This window comes from Bufo bufo, chromosome 11, assembly GCF_905171765.1.
Source record: "Bufo bufo chromosome 11, aBufBuf1.1, whole genome shotgun sequence".
Classification (NCBI taxonomy): domain Eukaryota; kingdom Metazoa; phylum Chordata; class Amphibia; order Anura; family Bufonidae; genus Bufo; species Bufo bufo.
Genome location: NC_053399.1, coordinates 99,817,588 through 99,839,427, shown reverse-complemented (window position 1 = coordinate 99,839,427; position 21,840 = coordinate 99,817,588). Strand labels below are relative to the sequence as shown.

The window sequence follows — 21,840 nt, the reverse complement described above, 5'->3', positions numbered from 1 at the left end:
TGTCCTTTTCTACCTCTTGCATGATGTTCTTTGTTTTGGTTTCACTTTGTCATCTCCTTTCCTTCTCCCAGGTGTCACCTATTTAGACTAATCCTCTTTCCTTTATATTCTCTCCCATACTGCCTCACTTTGCGGTTTATACTACTTCCTGGATTGAAGTGTTCACTGCTGGAGAATTCTGTGGCTGCTTGTTCAGATAAGTCCTTTCATGTATTGTGTTTCTTTGCTGGCTTGATTCTAGGTGACCCTGACTCCCTCCGCATTAAGTGCAGGGAGCCGGTGGTCGTGTCCCCTCACTATTATAGGGTTTTCAGGTGTCACACAGTCTAGGTACGAGGGCATGCAATCGTCTACCTCTGAGACCCTTGTATGTGCTTAGCAGTCAGGGTGAGCTCTTAGGGTTTTATAGGGGCCACCTTTATGCTCCTTAGTTTGGAATCAAGCCGGTCGGATGTTTATCCATAACTTCCAGCTATCTGCAACATCATCCGTGACAATTTCCTGGTGGTCTGGGGGTAGTAAGGAGTTTATTGTATATTTCCTGGTGGTCTGGGGGTAGTAAGGAGTTTATTGTATATTTCCTGGTGGTCTGTGGTAGTAAGGAGTTTATTGTATATTTTCTGGTGGTCCGGGGTAGTAAGGAGATTATTGTATATTTCCTGGTGGTCTGGGGTAGTAAGGAGTTTATTGTATATTTCCTGGTGGTCTGGGGTAGTAAGTAGTTTATTGTATATTTCCTGGTGGTCTGTGGTAGTAAGGAGTTTATTGTATATTTTCTGGTGGTCCGGGGTAGTAAGGAGATTATTGTATATTTCCTGGTGGTCTGGGGTAGTAAGGAGTTTATTGTATATTTCCTGGTGGTCTGGGGTAGTAAGTAGTTTATTGTATATTTCCTGGTGGTCTGTGGTAGTAAGGAGTTTATTGTATATTTTCTGGTGGTCCGGGGTAGTAAGGAGATTATTGTATATTTCCTGGTGGTCCGGGGTAGTAAGGAGTTTATTGTATATTTCCTGGTGGTCTGGGGTAGTAAGGAGATTATTGTATATTTCCTGGTGGTCTGGGGTAGTAAGGAGATTATTGTATATTTCCTGGTGGTCCGGGGTAGTAAGGAGATTATTGTATATTTCCTGGTGGTCCGGGGTAGTAAGGTGATTATTGTATATTTCCTGGTGGTCTGGGGTAGTATGGAGTTTATTGTATATTTCCTGGTGGTCTTGGGTAGTAAGGAGATTATTGTATATTTCCTGGTGGTCCGGGGTAGTAAGGAGATTATTGTATATTTCCTGGTGGTCCGGGGTAGTAAGGAGATTATTGTATATTTCCTGGTGGTCTGGGGTAGTAAGGAGATTATTGTATATTTCCTGGTGGTCCGGGGTAGTAAGGAGATTATTGTATATTTCCTGGTGGTCCGGGGTAGTAAGGTGATTATTGTATATTTCCTGGTGGTCTGGGGTAGTAAGGAGTTTATTGTATATTTCCTGGTGGTCTGGGGTAGTAAGGAGTTTATTGTATATTTCCTGGTGGTCTGGGGTAGTATGGAGTTTATTGTATATTTCCTGGTGGTCTCGGGTAGTAAGGAGATTATTGTATATTTCCTGGTGGTCTGGGGTAGTAAGGAGTTTATTGTATATTTCCTGGTGGTCTGGGGTAGTAAGGAGATTATTGTATATTTCCTGGTGGTCTGGGGTAGTAAGGAGATTATTGTATATTTCCTGGTGGTCTGGGGTAGTAAGGTGATTATTGTATATTTCCTGGTGGTCCGGGGTAGTAAGGAGATTATTGTATATTTCCTGGTGGTCCGGGGTAGTAAGGTGATTATTGTATATTTCCTGGTGGTCTCGGGTAGTAAGGAGAATATTGTATATTTCCTGGTGGTCTGGGGTAGTAAGGAGATTATTGTATATTTCCTGGTGGTCCGGGGTAGTAAGGAGATTATTGTATATTTCCTGGTGGTCTGGGGTAGTAAGGAGATTATTGTAAATTCCATGGTTGTCTACTAGGGCTATGAATTGATAAGGGTAAGTTTTTAGGTTGCTCCTCTGAGGTCACATCAATGGAGGACCTCCTAGGAGATGAGAATCCAGTCCACCACCCCCTTAAAGGTCCCTGTGCAAAGTCAGCTTCTTGTAGGATTAAAGGTGAAGACACAAGATGATCCACACAGAAGATCTGCTGAAATATCATGTTAAGGACAATCTGAGGGACATCACGTGAAATGTCTGCACTGGTCATGGTGCCCAATGTCGTATAGAAATATACTGTATCCATATCATCCATGATGGGCTTCACATACTTACAAGGTTCTCACTCACAAGGAACTGAGAGTGGAGGATCTGACTACGGTCTTTGTTTGTTGTCTGTTCCCATGGAGACACATAGGTTTGTATAGGAGCTGCAAAAACAAAACATCAAAGATATTTTACTTACATTTTTTCAGAGATGGATGTGAAAGTGGAGGCGGGGACACGACTTGTAGGGTAACGTGTGAACACGTATGTTATCCTCATGGTTAGGACATGACTACACGGAGGTTGACATGTATATGGAGAGGTACAGAGGGGGAAGGTCTACATCTGGCCAGCCTGCAGGAGGCGGAGCCTGATGTCAGCACTGCCCACGCGGAGCTCCATGCTGAAGTTAGGGCAGTGTGATGGCGCTCTGCATTGCCCTATGGCGTTGCTGCAGTGGGAGTCACCATTAGCGGGGATAGCTGGTGAGTGCACCTGGGTTTTGTGGGGGGTGTACGAGGACATCGTGAAAATCAGACCCCAGACCAGGCACTTACCACTCTCAAGCTCCTGATGCTGGGGCCTCGCTTACAAAGTCCTGGTGTTGGCCAGCATTCCTCGGTGGCCTGCCCTAAGTTACTGGGTGACCTGGTGGGACTCTCAATGGACATTAAGGGCTCTGACCCCAAAGATTGTAACATGTGTGCATCTTCCTCCCTCCGTCTGCTCCTCCTGGCAGTCGGGCCCCTCCGCCTGGACCGGGGATCTGTAAGAGTGGAGCCATCACTGAAGAACGAGGCATGGAGTTCAGGCAGGAAGTAGCTAACTTCTCCTCCTGCCTGCAATCTGTAACTGGTGGAGTAATCTCACACACAGGTAGCAGTTTTATTGTCCTATGGACGTCGCAGGATCTTCTGTCACATCTGCTTTTGGTAAAGCTGGGTGCCAACCTACCCAGCTTTCCCAGAGACGGAATGCACTATGCCAGGAAGGAAAGGGCAGTGCATTATGGTGACGGGCGGCGTCAGGGGGTCCGTGGCCCCCAGTGTAGCCTCCGCCCCCAGCAGCACATTGTGCAATCTCCCCGGCTGATTGGTTCCTCAAATATTTTCCTGTTCACTTGATATTTATTCAGAAGGGGGCGGACATGAGAGGGCAGAGTGTCACCGAGAGACAGACTACGAGAGCGTCGTCCAGATGAGGCAACCTGAGAGACAGACCGGAGGGAAGAGACCATGGTGGGCTTCACTGGGGGCTGGTCCATGCTGATCGTCGTGCTCTGCTCCGGGAGGTTCGCCACTTCTAACACAGCGGAGACCCTCTGCCCCAAGCCAGGTAACCTGTCCACTGAGGGCATGCTGGGAGTTGTAGTCTTATCTTAGCTGGAGACCACCGCTGCTTGACCTGAAGAGCTGACAGTTGGCGGTGAGAGGAGGTCTCATATAGCAGCAGAGCTGGAGAGGGAGCAACCTGAAGAGCTGACAATCACTGCGGATGAATGTGCTCAGCTGGTCACCCGGCTTTCTTCGGGACCTGAGCGGTCCAGCTGGTGACATGTACCCTGCCCCACACTGCACATGTGGTCTCTCAGGAGTCTGGGAAAGTTGGGTGACGGCTCCGGGGGCACCACCGCCTTCTCCCCTTTCCCTAGATTAGATGTGCAGAAGTCTGGGAAAGCTGGGTGGTAGGTAGTGGCTGGAGAGATACAGACTCCGCTGGGTTTACCCGCCTTTACATAGGGATTTTCCAGGAGGTATCATGTGTCCTATACATATATGTAGATGTAGCAGAGCTGAATGCGTCAGTGGTTTTTTTTGCAGTACAATAATATATAATGGATGGATATGTATTAAATGTTACCTGCAGTCCCATGTAACCCCACACAACACTTGTCTGAGTACAGTTGATCTGGAGATGTTACCTGCAGTCCCATGTAACACCAGACATAAACCTTGCCTGAGTACAGTGGACCAGGAGATGTTACCTGCAGTCCCATGTAACACCACACATAACCCTTGCCTGAGTACAGATGCCTAGGAGATGTTACCTGCAGTCCCATGTAACACCACACATAACCCTTGCCTGAGTACAGAGGCCCAGGAGATGTTACCTGCAGTCCCATGTAACACCAGACATAACCCTTGCCTGAGTACAGATGACCAGGAGGATGTTACCTGCAGTCCCATGTAACACCAGACATAAACCTTGCCTGAGTACAGATGACCAGGAGGATGTTACCTGCAGTCCCATGTAACACCAGACATAACCTTTGCCTGAGTACAGAGGCCCAGGAGATGTTACCTGCAGTCCCATGTAACACCAGACATAAACCTTGCCTGAGTACAGATGCCCAGGAGATGTTACCTGCAGTCCCATGTAACACCAGACATAAACCTTGCCTGAGTACAGATGCCCAGGAGATGTTACCTGCAGTCCCATGTAACACCACACATAACCTTTGCCTGAGTACAGATGACCAGGAGGATGTTACCTGCAGTCCCATGTAACACCACACATAACCCTTGCCTGAGTACAGATGACCAGGAGGATGTTACCTGCAGTCCCATGTAACACCACACATAACCCTTGCCTGAGTACAGATGACCAGGAGGATGTTACCTGCAGTCCCATGTAACACCACACATAACCCTTGCCTGAGTACAGATGACCAGGAGGATGTTACCTGCAGTCCCATGTAACACCAGACATAACCCTTGCCTGAGTACAGAGGACCAGGAGATGTTACCTGCAGTCCCATGTAACACCACACATAACCCTTGCCTGAGTACAGATGACCAGGAGGATGTTACCTGCAGTCCCATGTAACACCAGACATAAACCTTGCCTGAGTACAGATGACCAGGAGGATGTTACCTGCAGTCCGATGTAACACCAGACATAACCCTTGCCTGAGTACAGATGCCCAGGAGGATGTTACCTGCAGTCCCATGTAACACCACACATAACCCTTGCCTGAGTACAGAGGACCAGGAGGATGTTACCTGCAGTCCCATGTAACACCACACATAACCCTTGCCTGAGTACAGAGGCCCAGGAGGATGTTACCTGCAGTCCCATGTAACACCACACATAACCCTTGTCTGAGTACAGAGGCCCAGGAGGATGTTACCTGCAGTCCCATGTAACACCACCCATAACCCTTGCCTGAGTACAGAGGCCCAGGAGATGTTACCTGCAGTCCCATGTAACACCAGACATAACCCTTGCCTGAGTACAGATGACCAGGAGGATGTTACCTGCAGTCCCATGTAACACCACCCATAACCCTTGCCTGAGTACAGATGACCAGGAGGATGTTACCTGCAGTCCCATGTAACACCAGACATAACCCTTGCCTGAGTACAGATGACCAGGAGGATGTTACCTGCAGTCCCATGTAACACCACACATAACCCTTGCCTGAGTACAGATGACCAGGAGGATGTTACCTGCAGTCCCATGTAACACCAGACATAAACCTTGCCTGAGTACAGATGACCAGGAGGATGTTACCTGCAGTCCCATGTAACACCAGACATAACCCTTGCCTGAGTACAGATGACCAGGAGGATGTTACCTGCAGTCCCATGTAACACCACACATAACCCTTGTCTGAGTACAGAGGCCCAGGAGGATGTTACCTGCAGTCCCATGTAACACCACCCATAACCCTTGCCTGAGTACAGAGGCCCAGGAGATATTACCTGCAGTCCCATGTAACACCAGACATAACCCTTGCCTGAGTACAGATGACCAGGAGGATGTTACCTGCAGTCCCATGTAACACCAGACATAACCCTTGCCTGAGTACAGATGACCAGGAGGATGTTACCTGCAGTCCCATGTAACACCACCCATAACCCTTGCCTGAGTACAGATGACCAGGAGGATGTTACCTGCAGTCCCATGTAACACCAGACATAACCCTTGCCTGAGTACAGATGACCAGGAGGATGTTACCTGCAGTCCCATGTAACACCAGACATAACCCTTGCCTGAGTACAGATGACCAGGAGGATGTTACCTGCAGTCCCATGTAACACCAGACATAACCCTTGCCTGAGTACAGATGACCAGGAGGATGTTACCTGCAGTCCCATGTAACACCACACATAACCCTTGCCTGAGTACAGATGCCCAGGAGATGTTACCTGCAGTCCCATGTAACACCACCCATAACCCTTGCCTGAGTACAGATGACCAGGAGGATGTTACCTGCAGTCCCATGTAACACCAGACATAACCCTTGCCTGAGTACAGATGACCAGGAGGATGTTACCTGCAGTCCCATGTAACACCAGACATAACCCTTGCCTGAGTACAGATGACCAGGAGGATGTTACCTGCAGTCCCATGTAACACCACACATAACCCTTGCCTGAGTACAGATGCCCAGGAGATGTTACCTGCAGTCCCATGTAACACCAGACATAACCCTTGCCTGAGTACAGATGACCAGGAGGATGTTACCTGCAGTCCCATGTAACACCAGACATAACCCTTGCCTGAGTACAGATGCCCAGGAGATGTTACCTGCAGTCCCATGTAACACCACCCATATCTGAGTGAGGTGGACTGTTACAGGGCTGCCACCTTCCAGTTACTGTGTGACGGTACAAAGTCCAGGCCGGGGGGAGTGCGAGCTCATGGAGGATAAGCCAATGAGGCGTGCGCCATGACGGGTGCCGGTAATCATTACTGCTGGACCGTGCCACGTGCACCCTGCCCGGACACACACCGCCACCCTCAGCCTGGGCTTCACTGCACTCATGAAAGCAGCAGTTTGTGCTTCAGAGCTGCCATCATAGCCATTTTGGAGGCTACATACAGGTTCTCTGGGCAGGGGCCCCTACATATAGGGTCCTGTGGCCCCTGACACGTGTGCTGAGCCGTTTGCAGATGTTTCGGCATCCAGTATGTAAATGGCTGTGATTTGCATAGATGGCGAGCTCCGGATGCTGTGAGAGCAGAAGTCTGTGGGGCGCAGGCGAGAGCAGAACTTCCTCTGCACCAGGACAGATTCCCGGCTCAGCCGCTGTGGGGGAGGGAAAATAGGAAGAACCCCCCAGCTTCTGCTCTGCCTGTGTAAGTGTCAGTCTTCACTGCAGCTCCGGCATTCCATTCACGATGTAGCTGCGAATTCCCATTGATTGATCCCGGCACGTGACATGTCCGCCTTCCTTTATCATCCTCGTCTTCTCCCCTCCAGCGGTTCCTGAGGATGCCGTCTTGGTCACGCTTCTGTCCGATGTCAGCCTGACGTGTGCCGGGTGTGCAGGGCGGGTGTCCTGGAGTCGTCCTAGCTCCCACAGAGCCACGAGACCACTGAACGTGACGGAGGGCGGCCATCTTGCCCTGCATTCTGTGACGTATGAGGATGAGGATAATTACACGTGTTATAAGGACGGGGCCCCTGCCTGTTCTGTGGAGCTGATGGTGAAAGGTGAGAAGCCTCCAGGGGGCGCCATCATATATGCCCCTCCCCTATCAGGTCACATGATGCTGAGGGGTGGGGCTTATATCTTCTGGCGGTGTAGATAGGGGGCACTTACTTCTCATCCCTCTCCTATACACAGATGGGCGACACAAGGACACGAGTCTCTCCTGTTACCACCGCCATCCCACCCACAACATCACCTGCGAGTGGAGACCAACAGGACAACTCCACCCATCCTCCACCGTTTATCTCATAAAAGTGAGGTGAGTGCACCGAGAAGGTATCCCACAGCAGGGGCTTAGATACCGAGGTGACATTGTGATACTTGCAGGATGCTGGAGGAGCCCACCTTCTACCCCTGCACCTACAACCGCAGCAGTGCCGCCTTCTCCTGCTCCTCGCTGTACCGGGAAGGAGACTCCAGCCGCCACGTCTTCTACTTGTGTGTGAGCGGCCGCACCGACAGCGAGCTGAGCGCCAACCTGGAGGCCAGAGTGGAAGATCTGTGTATGTGTAAATGTACCGCCAGTATCTACACACTACTGCCATACACATAATACCGCCAGTATCTACACACTACTGCAATACACATAATACCGCCAGTATCTACACAATGCTGTCATATACATAATACCACCAGTATCTACACACTACTGCCATACACATAATACCGCCATTGTCTACACAATACTGCCATACACATAATACCGCCAGTATCTACACAATACTGCCATACACATAATACCACCATTGTCTACACAATACTGCCATACACATAATACCGCCAGTATCTACACACTACTGCCATACACATAATACCGCCAGTATCTACACAATGCTGTCATATACATAATACCGCCAGTATCTACACAATACTGCCATACACATAATACCGCCAGTATCTACACAATGCTGTCATATACATAATACCGCCAGTATCTACACACTACTGCCATACACATAATACCGCCATTGTCTACACACTACTGTCATATATATAATACCGCCAGTATCTACACAATACTGTCATATATATAATACCGCCAGTATCTACACAATACTGTCATATATATAATACTGCCAGTATCTACACACTACTGCCATACACATAATACCGCCAGTATCTACACACTACTGCCATACACATAATACCGCCAGTATCTACACACTACTGCCATACACATAATACCGCCAGTATCTACACAATACTGCCATACACATAATACCGCCAGTATCTACACACTACTGCCATACACATAATACCGCCATTGTCTACACACTACTGTCATATATATAATACCGCCAGTATCTACACAATACTGTCATATATATAATACCGCCAGTATCTACACAATACTGTCATATATATAATACCGCCAGTATCTACACAATACTGTCATATATATAATACTGCCAGTATCTACACACTACTGCCATACACATAATACCGCCAGTATCTACACAATACTGCCATACACATAATACCGCCAGTATCTACACACTACTGCCATACACATAATACCGCCAGTATCTACACAATACTGCCATACACATAATACCGCCAGTATCTACACACTACTGCCATACACATAATACCGCCAGTATCTACACAATACTGTCATATATATAATACCGCCAGTATCTACACACTACTGCCATACACATAATACCGCCAGTATCTACACAATACTGTCATATATATAATACTGCCATTATCTACACAATGTGGGTGATTGAGTCAGCACAACCCTATATGTAGGAGCACATCGCTATGGCGAAATACATATACAAAGAAAAAGACACAAATGCAATAGCACTCTGCAACCAGCATTCTGCCCTGCCTCCATGCTGGATGAGACATTGGTGTACATTTTGGCCAAAGCGTAATAAGCCACTCACCGCGTCAAGGTCGCCTCTATGGAGTGGTCCCTAACACTAGTTCCTACCTGTTCATGGGCCATGACAGCCACACAAAATCCAGGGAATGCAGGTCAGCGTGCACGCCAAGCACACTCTGCTTTTAACCCCGTCCGGTACCATTACAGCTTTCATCGGATCCGGGGATGCAAGTACCAACATGCACGCTGAGCCCACTATATACTGCTCCTGGAGCCAGATGGCTACTGGTAGGTGCTATATAAGCAGACTCAGTTTTATACTGACTTTAAAACCAGCCTCCAGGACAGATGGACAAAACTGAGTCTGCTTATATAGCACCTACCAGTAGCCATTTGGCTCCAGGAGAAGTATATAGTGGGCTCAGGGTGCATGTTGGTACTTGCATCCCTGGATCCGATGAAAGCTGTAATGGCACCGGACGGGGTTAAAAGCAGAGTGTGCTTGGCGTGCATGCTGACCTGCGCTCCCTGGACTTTGTGTGGCTGTCATGGCCCATGAACAGGTAGGAACTAGTGTTAGGGACCACTCATAGAGGCGACCTTGACGCGGTAAGTGGCTTATTACGCTTTGGCCAAAATGTACACCAATGCCTCATCCAGCATGGAGGCAGGGCAGAGTGCTGGATGTAGTGTGCTATTGCATTTGTGTCTTTTTCTTCACTATCTACACAATACTGCCATACACATAATACTTCCATTATCTACACAATACTGTCATATACATAATACCGCCATTATCTACACAATACTGCCATATACATAATACCGCCATTATCTACACAATACTGCCATATACATAATACCGCCATTATCTACATAATACTGCCATACAGAGCCTATATAATACCACTGATATCTACATAATACTGCCATACACTGCCTGTATAATACTGCCGTTATCTACATAATGCTGTCATACACCGCCTATATAATACTGCCGTTATCTACACACTACTGCCATACACATAATACCGCCAGTATCTACACACTACTGCCATACACATAATACCGCCAGTATCTACACACTACTGCCATACACATAATACCGCCAGTATCTACACACTACTGCCATACACATAATACCGCCAGTATCTACACACTACTGCCATACACATAATACCGCCAGTATCTACACACTACTGCCATACACATAATACCGCCAGTATCTACACACTACTGCCATACACATAATACTGCCGTTATCTACACAATACTGCCATACACATAATACCGCCAGTATCTACACACTACTGCCATACACCGCCTATATAATACTGCCGTTATCTACACACTACTGCCATACACATAATACCGTTAGTATCTACACACTACTGCCATACACCGCCTATATAATACTGCCGTTATCTACACACTACTGCCATACACATAATACCGCCAGTATCTACACACTACTGCCATACATATAATACCGCCAGTATCTACACACTACTGCCATACACATAATACCGCCAGTATCTACACACTACTGCCATACATATAATACCGCCAGTATCTACACAATACTGCCATACACATAATACCGCCAGTATCTACACACTACTGCCATACACATAATACCGCCAGTATCTACACAATACTGCCATACACATAATACCGCCAGTATCTACACAATACTGCCATACACATAATACCGCCAGTATCTACACACTACTGCCATACACATAATACCGCCAGTATCTACACAATACTGCCATACACATAATACCGCCAGTATCTACACACTACTGCCATACACCGCCTGTATAATACTGCCGTTATCTACACAATACTGCCATACACCGCCTGTATAATACTGCCGTCATCTACACAATACTGCCATACACATAATACCGCCAGTATCTACACAATACTGCCATACACATAATACCGCCAGTATCTACACACTACTGCCATACACATAATACCGCCAGTATCTACACACTACTGCCATACACATAATACCGCCAGTATCTACACACTACTGCCATACACATAATACCGCCAGTATCTACACAATACTGCCATACACATAATACCGCCAGTATCTACACACTACTGCCATACACATAATACCGCCAGTATCTACACACTACTGCCATACACATAATACCGCCAGTATCTACACACTACTGCCATACACCGCCTGTATAATACTGCCGTTATCTACACAATACTGCCATACACCGCCTGTATAATACTGCCGTCATCTACATAATACTGCCAAATGCAGCCTGCATAGTATCGCTGTTATCTATATTATACTGACATACAGAGCCTACATAGTACCGCCATTCTCTACGTAATACTGTCATACACAGACATATGGGGGGGGGCAGTTGTGCCGCAGATTTACATCCGATCCCTCTTCCCAGTACACGTCGCCCCCCCCCTCAATGTCCGGGTGACCCCAGTGGAGCACCGTCCCAGGAGACTGCGGGTGAGCTGGAGCCTGCCGGAGTTCTGGGAGAACCCGTTCTACGGCCTCGTGTACCAGGTTCTGTACCGGGTGGAGAACTCGCCGCACCAGTCAAACGTGAGTCACCGCGCAACGTCCGCAACTCCAACCCCTATGTTTTTGGTGAAAGTGAAACTATTGGTGGAAATGTGAAGGCGAACGCCCCCGCCATTACCTGAGCCTGAGAAACCTGACAGCATCAGCACACAGACTCCAGTCACATCCAAAGCTGCGTTCACAAGTGGGTTACATCCTGCCTTCTACTCCGGTCACATCCAAATCTGCGTTCACAAGTGTGTTACATCCTGCCTTCTACTCCGGTCACATCCAAAGCTGCATCCACAAATGAACATTATATCTTTTGCTATGCTCCAGTTACATACAAAGTTGCGTTTATTATGTGAGGTGACATCCCATCTCCAATTGCAGGCAAAGCTGCCACCTGGAATGCATCCCACAATGCACTGCAGCGCGCCGCATTTTGGGATATGCAGCTGGTGCAGTGGGGGGAGAATGGCAAAGTGCAGCTGATCAAGGATGGAGGTCCTGTGGAGTCCAGGAGATTTCTGAGTGCAGCTTTGGAAGTAACTAGAGCCTAGGATGCGAAGTAAAGACATTTTACTGAGTCTTACATGTGCTAATCAGGGGAAAGCCAAATATAACTGACTGCAGCTCTGGATGTGACTGGAGTATAGGCTGTAAGCTAAGAATTGATTCACAGGGTTGGCCACAATGATATCTGATGTAAAGACAGCTCTGGATGTGAGCGGAGCTTAAGACAAGACGTAAGGTAATGCTAGGAGCTTTATTTCTAGAATGGAGCTGCATTCGGCGTGCTGCTTTAGATGTTACTGGAGTATAAGGCATGAACTTGACTGTAGGTGAATATTTGCAAGAGTTCATCCAAATTCTGGAGGCAGCTCTGGATGTGACTGGAGCATACGCCAAAAATATAACCGTCTTCTGGATTTTCTTCAGGGTACAACCACAGAAATGAGCTTCATTATCCATGATGCCTTGATGGGGAGAAGACATCTCATCCAAGTGCGAGCAAGGGAGGAATATCAGAAAAATTGGGGCTCTTGGAGTGAGGAGGCCGTGGGGGTCCCTTGGTCAGGTAAGACCTCCTTTTGCTGTGTCCTCTATTATATTAAATGCCATTTTCCCCTTACATCAGGGTCCATGACTGCTAGGGGGGCAGCAATGAATGGCTTCCCTCAGCACAACACCAGCAGCCACCACTAGAGGGAGTGTGACACCATCTGAGATAATCTGTGCAGTGAGCTCCCCCTAATGGTGGCTGCAGGCAGAGTGCTGTCATGTATCAGGGGAGGCACCCGGAGCACCCATACAGGTAGAGGGTGAAATAATCCGGATGTTCTTCCTTCCTAGATGGAGCCACAACAACGCTGGTAAGTGTCAGAGCGGGAGGAGAAGGGAACTGACCTGTCACCAGGGACGTCTCACTCATGTAAGGCTTTACTGAGCAGGTACCCTTCAAGTACGACCACCCGACATCTCAAGATGAAGAAGACCCCCTGGATGAGGGTGAATGTGACAAACACACTCGGGGTACGGGATAATGACACTGACACTGGGGGTACAGGATAATGACACTGGGGGTACAGGATAATGACACTGGGGGTACAGGATAATGACACTGGGGGTACAGGATAATGACACTGGGGGGACAGGATAATGACACTAGGGGTACAGGATAATGACACTGACACTGGGGGTACAGGATAATGACACTGACACTGGGGGTACAGGATAATGACACTGGGGGTACAGGATAATGACACTGGGGGTACAGGATAATGACGCTGACACTGGGGGTACAGGATAATGACGCTGACACTGGGTGTACAGGATAATGACGCTGACACTCGGGGTACAGGATAATGACGCTGACACTCGGGGTACAGGATAATGACACTGACACTCGGGGTACAGGATAATGACACTGACACTGGGGGTACAGGATAATGACACTCGGGGTACAGGATAATGACACTGACACTCGGAGTACAGGATAATGACGCTGACACTCGGAGTACAGGATAATGACGCTGACACTCGTCACCAAGGACGTCTCACTCATGTAAGGCTTTACTGAGCACGTACCCTTCAAGTACGACCACCCGACATCTCAAGATGAAGAAGACCCCCTGGATGAGGGTGAATGTGACAAACACACTCGGGGTACGGGATAATGACACTGACACTCGGGGTACAGGATAATGACACTGACACTGGGGGTACAGGATAATGACACTGACACTGGGGGTACAGGATAATGACACTGACACTGGGGGTACAGGATAATGACACTGGGGGTACAGGATAATGACACTGGGGGTACAGGATAATGACACTGGGGGTACAGGATAATGACACTGACACTCAGGGTACAGGATAATGACACTGACACTGGGGGTACAGGATAATGAGACTGGGGGTACAGGATACTGACACTGAGGGTACAGGATAATGACACTGACACTCGGGGTACAGGATAATGACACTGGGGGTACAGGATAATGACACTGACACTCGGGGTACAGGATAATGACACTGACACTGGGGGTACAGGATAATGACGCTGACACTGGGGGTACAGGATAATGACACTGACACTGGGGGTACAGGATAATGACACTGACACTGGGGGTACAGGATAATGACACTGACACTGGGGGTACAGGATAATGACACTTAGACTTGGGGTACATTATAATGACGCTGACACTCGGGGTACAGGATAATGGCGCTGACACTCGGGGTACAGGATAATGGCGCTGACACTCGGGGTACAGGATAATGACACTGACACTCGGGGTACAGGATAATGACGCTGACACTCGGGGTACAGGATAATGACGCTGACACTGGGGGTACAGGATAATGACACTGATACTCGGGGTACAGGATAATGACACTGACACTCGGGGTACAGGATAATGACACTGACACTCGGGGTACAGGATAATGACACTGATACTCGGGGTACAGGATAACGACGCTGACACTCGGGGTACAGGATAACGACGCTGACACTCGGGGTACAGGATAATGACACTGACACTCGGGGTACAGGATAATGACACTGACACTGGGGGTACAGGATAATGACGCTGACACTGGGGGTACAGGATAATGACACTGACACTGGGGGTACAGGATAATGACACTGACACTGGGGGTACAGGATAATGACACTGACACTGGGGGTACAGGATAATGACACTTAGACTTGGGGTACATTATAATGACGCTGACACTCGGGGTACAGGATAATGGCGCTGACACTCGGGGTACAGGATAATGGCGCTGACACTCGGGGTACAGGATAATGACACTGACACTCGGGGTACAGGATAATGACGCTGACACTCGGGGTACAGGATAATGACGCTGACACTGGGGGTACAGGATAATGACACTGATACTCGGGGTACAGGATAATGACACTGACACTCGGGGTACAGGATAATGACACTGACACTCGGGGTACAGGATAATGACACTGATACTCGGGGTACAGGATAACGACGCTGACACTCGGGGTACAGGATAACGACGCTGACACTCGGGGTACAGGATAACGACGCTGACACTGGGGGTACAGGATAACGACGCTGACACTGGGGGTACAGGATAACGACGCTGACACTGGGGGTACAGGATAATGACGCTGACACTGGGGGTACAGGATAATGACACTGACACTCGGGGTACAAGATAATGACACTGACACTGGGGGTACAGGATAATGACACTGACACTGGGGGTACAGGATAATGACACTGACACTCGGGGTACAGGATAATGACACTGACACTCGGGGTACAGGATAATGACACTGACACTCGGGGTACAGGATAATGACACTGACACTCGGGGTACAGGATAATGAAACTGACACTGGGGGTACAGGATAATGACACTGACACTCGAGATACAGGATAATGACACTCGAGATACAGGATAATGACACTCGGGGTACAGTATAATGATGACACTGGGGGTACAGGATAATGACACTGACACTGGGGGTACAGGATAATGACACTGACACTCGGGGTACAGGATAATGACACTCGGGGTACAGTATAATGATGACACTGGGGGTACAGGATAATGACACTGACACTCGGGGTACAGGATAATGACACTGACACTCGGGGTACAGGATAATGACACTGGGGGTACAGTATAATGATGACACTGGGGGTACAGGATAATGACACTGACACTCGGGGTACAGGATAATGACACTGACACTGCGGGTACAGGATAATGACACTGACACTCGGGGTACAAGATAATGACACTGACACTGGGGGTACAGGATAATGACACTGGGGGTACAGGATAATGACACTGGGGGTACAGGATAATGACACTGACACTGGGGGTACAGGATAATGACACTGACACTGGGGGTACAGGATAATGACACTGACACTCGGGGTACAGGATAATGACACTGACACTCGGGGTACAAGATAATGACACTGACACTGGGGGTACAGGATAATGACACTGACACTGGGGGTACAGGATAATGACACTGACACTGGGGGTACAGGATAATGACACTGACACTCGGGGTACAGGATAATGACACTGACACTCGGGGTACAGGATAATGACACTGACACTCGGGGTACAGGATAATGACACTGACACTCGGGGTACAGGATAATGACACTGACACTGGGGGTACAGGATAATGACACTGACACTCGAGATACAGGATAATGACACTCGGGGTACAGGATAATGACACTGACACTGGGGGTACAGGATAATGACACTGACACTCGGGGTACAGGATAATGACACTGACACTCGGGGTACAGTATAATGATGACACTGGGGGTACAGGATAATGACACTGACACTCGGGGTACAGGATAATGACACTGACACTCGGGGTACAGGATAATGACACTGACACTGCGGGTACAGGATAATGACACTGACACTGCGGGTACAGGATAATGACACTGGGGGTACAGGATAATGACACTGACACTCGGGGTACAGGATAATGACACTGGGGGTACAGTATAATGATGACACTGGGGGTACAGGATAATGACACTGACACTCGGGGTACAGGATAATGACACTGACACTGCGGGTACAGGATAATGACACTGACACTGCGGGTACAGGATAATGACACTGGGGGTACAGGATAATGACACTGACACTCGGGGTACAAGATAATGACACTGACACTGGGGGTACAGGATAATGACACTGGGGGTACAGGATAATGACACTGGGGGTACAGGATAATGACACTGGGGGTACAGGATAATGACACTGACACTCGGGGTACAGGATAATGACACTGACACTCGGTGTACAGGATAATGACACTGATACTCGGGGTACAGGATAACGACGCTGACACTCGGGGTACAGGATAACGACGCTGACACTCGGGGTACAGGATAACGACGCTGACACTGGGGGTACAGGATAATGACGCTGACACTGGGGGTACAGGATAATGACGCTGACACTGGGGGTACAGGATAATGACGCTGACACTGGGGGTACAGGATAATGACACTGACACTCGGGGTACAGGATAATGACACTGACACTCGGGGTACAAGATAATGACACTGACACTGGGGGTACAGGATAATGACACTGACACTGGGGGTACAGGATAATGACACTGACACTGGGGGTACAGGATAATGACACTGACACTCGGGGTACAGGATAATGACACTGACACTCGGTACAGGATAATGACACTGACACTCAGGGTACAGGATAATGACACTGACACTCGGGGTACAGGATAAGGACACTGACACTGGGGGTACAGGATAATGACACTGACACTTGGGGTACAGGATAATGACGCTGACACTCGGGGTACAGGATAATGACGCTGACACTCGGGGTACAGGATAATGACACTGACACTCGGGGTACAGGATAATGACACTGACACTGGGGGTACAGGATAATGACACTGACACTGGGGGTACAGGATAATGACACTGACACTCGGGGTACAGGATAATGACACTGACACTCGGGGTACAGGATAATGACACTCGGGGTACAGTATAATGATGACACTGGGGGTACAGGATAATGACACTGACACTCGGGGTACAGGATAATGACACTGGGGGTACAGTATAATGATGACACTGGGGGTACAGGATAATGACACTGACACTCGGGGTACAGGATAATGACACTGACACTGCGGGTACAGGATAATGACACTGACACTTGGGGTACAGGATAATGACACTGACACTCGGGGTACAAGATAATGACACTGACACTGGGGGTACAGGATAATGACACTGGGGGTACAGGATAATGACACTGGGGGTACAGGATAATGACACTGGGGGTACAGGATAATGACACTCGGGGTACAGGATAATGACACTCGGGGTACAGGATAATGACACTCGGGGTACAGGATAATGACACTGCGGGTACAGGATAATGACACTGACACTGGGGGTACAGGATTATGACACTGGGGGTACAGGATTATGACACTGGGGGTACAGGATTATGACACTGGGGGTACAGGATAATGACACTGGGGGTACAGGATAATGACACTGACACTGGGGGTACAGGATAATGACACTGGGGGTACAGGATAATGACACTGGGGGTACAGGATAATGACACTGACACTGGGGGTACAGGATAATGACACTGACACTGGGGGTACAGGATAATGACACTGGGGGTACAGGATAATGACACTGGGGGTACAGGATAATGACACTCGGGGTACAGGATAATGACACTCGGGGTACAGGATAATGACACTGACACTCGGGGTTCGGCAGCTTCCTCGGTTCACTTTGCTGTCTCCCTACAGACGAGGTTCGGCCGGTGACCCGCATTTTTTGGATCGCTGCCTGTGTCAGTCTTGGTCTCGTCATCCTATTCGTCCTCGGACTGTGCATAAGGTGAGACCCCGTTCTCTGCCCCCGGTCACCATATAAGATGGTGGACTGATCCAGGGAAAGCTGGGTGACATGCCCGGTGAACGCTGTTGGCGGCCATATTGGATTTTTTTATTTAAAGGGACGGTGCCCGTCATTCACTGCCTATAAATCTTCTGCTTCAGGTTTCAGGAAATGAAATTCCTCAAATTGCAGTGGGGTGTCCTGCGCTCTCTGTTGCACCTCTCATCAGCGCAGCCGCCGGCGACTGAGTCCGCCCTGATGTCCTCGCCCTCGTCGGTGGTGGTCACCTTTCCGCCATTGCTGGATGGAGAGTGAAGAAAAAGACCTAAAACCAGGCGTCAGACGCCTGGACTGTGGTAGACTGGACCGACCAATCAGAATGCAGCGCACGGAAATATCGGCATCGGTTGTGACAGGGTGTGTATATGTATATAGTCATAATGATGGAGAGGAACAGGAAGTGAGTGCGACCTGGAAACGACTCCCCCAAACAGCTGGATCGCCAGGCACACCCCTGGGACTTTGTATTTTTGGCGGTGTGGCCCTTTAAGTCAGTGCTGGAAACGTATGGGAGACACTTGTATTGAAGTGGACGTGGATCACATGACTCGGGGGGGTTTCTGGGTGAGGTCGCGGCCCCGTTACCTCCGGTCAGTCATGGCGCTATTTTGGGAGTTTTTGCTTGTGTCATGTTTATTGGTTTCCGCGAATAAAGAGGAACATCGCACATGGTAAGGGGGACCCCCGAGTATTCCTGACAGTAATGGGCGTCCGCCTGTCTCAGGAGGAACTACGGTATATATCACCCGCCAGCCTCTCCTTCCGCTACACAACGTCTGCTTGTGGTGAACGACAAGGCACCGCTGCCCCTCTGTTACTACTACTACTCCACAAGGACTACTACTCCTCTATTACTACTACTCCTTATCACTACTCTTAATCCACAAGGACTACTACTCCTCTAGTACTACTACTCCTTATCACTACTCTTAATCCACAAGGACTACTACTCCTCTAGTACTACTACTCCTTATCACTACTCTTAATCCACAAGGACTACTACTCCTCTAGTACTACTACTCCTTATCACTACTCTTAATCCACAAGGACTACTACTCCTCTATTACTACTACTACTCCTTATAACTACTCTTAATCCACAAGGACTACTACTCTTCTATTACTACTACTACTCCTTATAACTACTCTTAATCCACAAGGACTACTACTCCTCTATTACTACTACTCCTTATCACTACTCTTAATCCACAAGGACTACTACTCCTCTATTACTACTACTCCTTATCACTACTCTTAATCCACAAGGACTACTACTCCTCTATTACTACTACTACTCCTTATAACTACTCTTAATCCACAAGGACTACTACTCTTCTATTACTACTACTACTCCTTATCACTACTCTTAATCCACAAGGACTACTACTCCTCTAGTACTACTACTCCTTATCACTACTCTTAATCCACAAGGACTACTACTCCTCTAGTACTACTACTCCTTATCACTACTCTTAATCCACAAGGACTACTACTCCTCTAGTACTACTACTCCTTATCACTACTCTTAATCCACAAGGACTACTACTCCTCTAGTACTACTACTCCTTATCACTACTCTTAATCCACAAGGACTACTACTCCTCTATTACTACTACTACTCCTTATAACTACTCTTAATCCACAAGGACTACTACTTCTCTATTACTACTACTACTCCTTATAACTACTCTTAATCCACAAGGACTACTACTCCTCTATTACTACTACTACTCCTTATAACTACTCTTAATCCACAAGGACTACTACTCCTCTATTACTACTACTACTCCTTATAACTACTCTTAATCCACAAGGACTACTACTCCTCTATTACTACTACTCCTTATCACTACTCTTAATCCACAAGGACTACTACTCCTCTATTACTACTACTCCTTATCACTACTCTTAATCCACAAGGACTACTACTCCTCTATTACTACTACTCCTTATCACTACTCTTAATCCACAAGGACTACTACTCCTCTATTACTACTACTACTCCTTATAACTACTCTTAATCCACAAGGACTACTACTCCTCTATTACTACTACTCCTTATCACTACTCTTAATCCACAAGGACTACTACTCCTCTATTACTACTACTCCTTATAACTACTCTTAATCCACAAGGACTACTACTCCTCTATTACTACTACTACTCCTTATAACTACTCTTAATCCACAAGGACTACTACTCCTCTATTACTACTACTCCTTATCACTACTACTCCTCTATTACTACTACTACTCCTTATAACTACTCTTAATCCACAAGGACTACTACTCCTCTATTACTACTACTCCTTATCACTACTCTTAATCCACAAGGACTACTACTCCTCTATTACTACTACTCCTTATCACTACTCTTAATCCACAAGGACTACTACTCCTCTATTACTACTACTCCTTATCACTACTCTTAATCCACAAGGACTACTACTCCTCTATTACTACTACTCCTTATCACTACTCTTAATCCACAAGGACTACTACTCCTCTAGTACTACTACTACTCCTTATAACTACTCTTAATCCACAAGGACTACTACTCCTCTAGTACTACTACTCCCTATAACTACTCTTAATACACAAGGACTACTACTCCTCTATTACTACTACTCCCTATAACTACTTTATTACTCTTTATCCACAGGGACTACTACTCCTCTATTACTACTACTACTCCCTATTACTACTCTTAATCCACAAGGACTACTACTCCTCTATTACTACTACTCCCTATAACTACTCTTAATCCACAAGGACTAC

The 21,840-nt window shown here is 47.8% G+C and overlaps 1 protein-coding gene and 1 long non-coding RNA gene across 3 annotated transcripts; one reads left to right on the top strand and one right to left on the bottom strand.

Moving 5' to 3' along the window:
- The first annotated feature begins 3,206 nt into the window (after nucleotides 1-3,206).
- IL6R (interleukin 6 receptor) lies at nucleotides 3,207-19,739 on the top strand. 2 transcript variants are annotated; one of them, XM_040411494.1, is made up of 10 exons: nucleotides 3,207-3,563; nucleotides 7,438-7,671; nucleotides 7,805-7,928; nucleotides 7,997-8,172; nucleotides 11,936-12,096; nucleotides 12,997-13,135; nucleotides 13,411-13,430; nucleotides 13,509-13,566; nucleotides 18,914-19,004; nucleotides 19,166-19,739. In XM_040411494.1, the coding sequence occupies exons 1-10, from the start codon at nucleotides 3,464-3,466 to the stop codon at nucleotides 19,317-19,319; spliced, it is 1,257 nt and encodes a 418-aa protein (XP_040267428.1). In that variant the 5' UTR covers nucleotides 3,207-3,463; the 3' UTR covers nucleotides 19,320-19,739. The 2 variants fall into 2 exon arrangements, with proteins under 2 accessions (XP_040267428.1, XP_040267427.1); XM_040411493.1 differs by having other exon boundaries at nucleotides 3,222-3,563; nucleotides 13,509-13,590.
- On the bottom strand, nucleotides 10,228-11,637 carry LOC120981783. Its single transcript, XR_005774750.1, has 3 exons — nucleotides 11,305-11,637; nucleotides 10,891-10,935; nucleotides 10,228-10,514 (listed from the first exon to the last, which is right to left on the bottom strand). It is a non-coding gene; the product is annotated as an uncharacterized LOC120981783 (long non-coding RNA).
- Nucleotides 19,740-21,840: the final 2,101 nt, after the last annotated feature.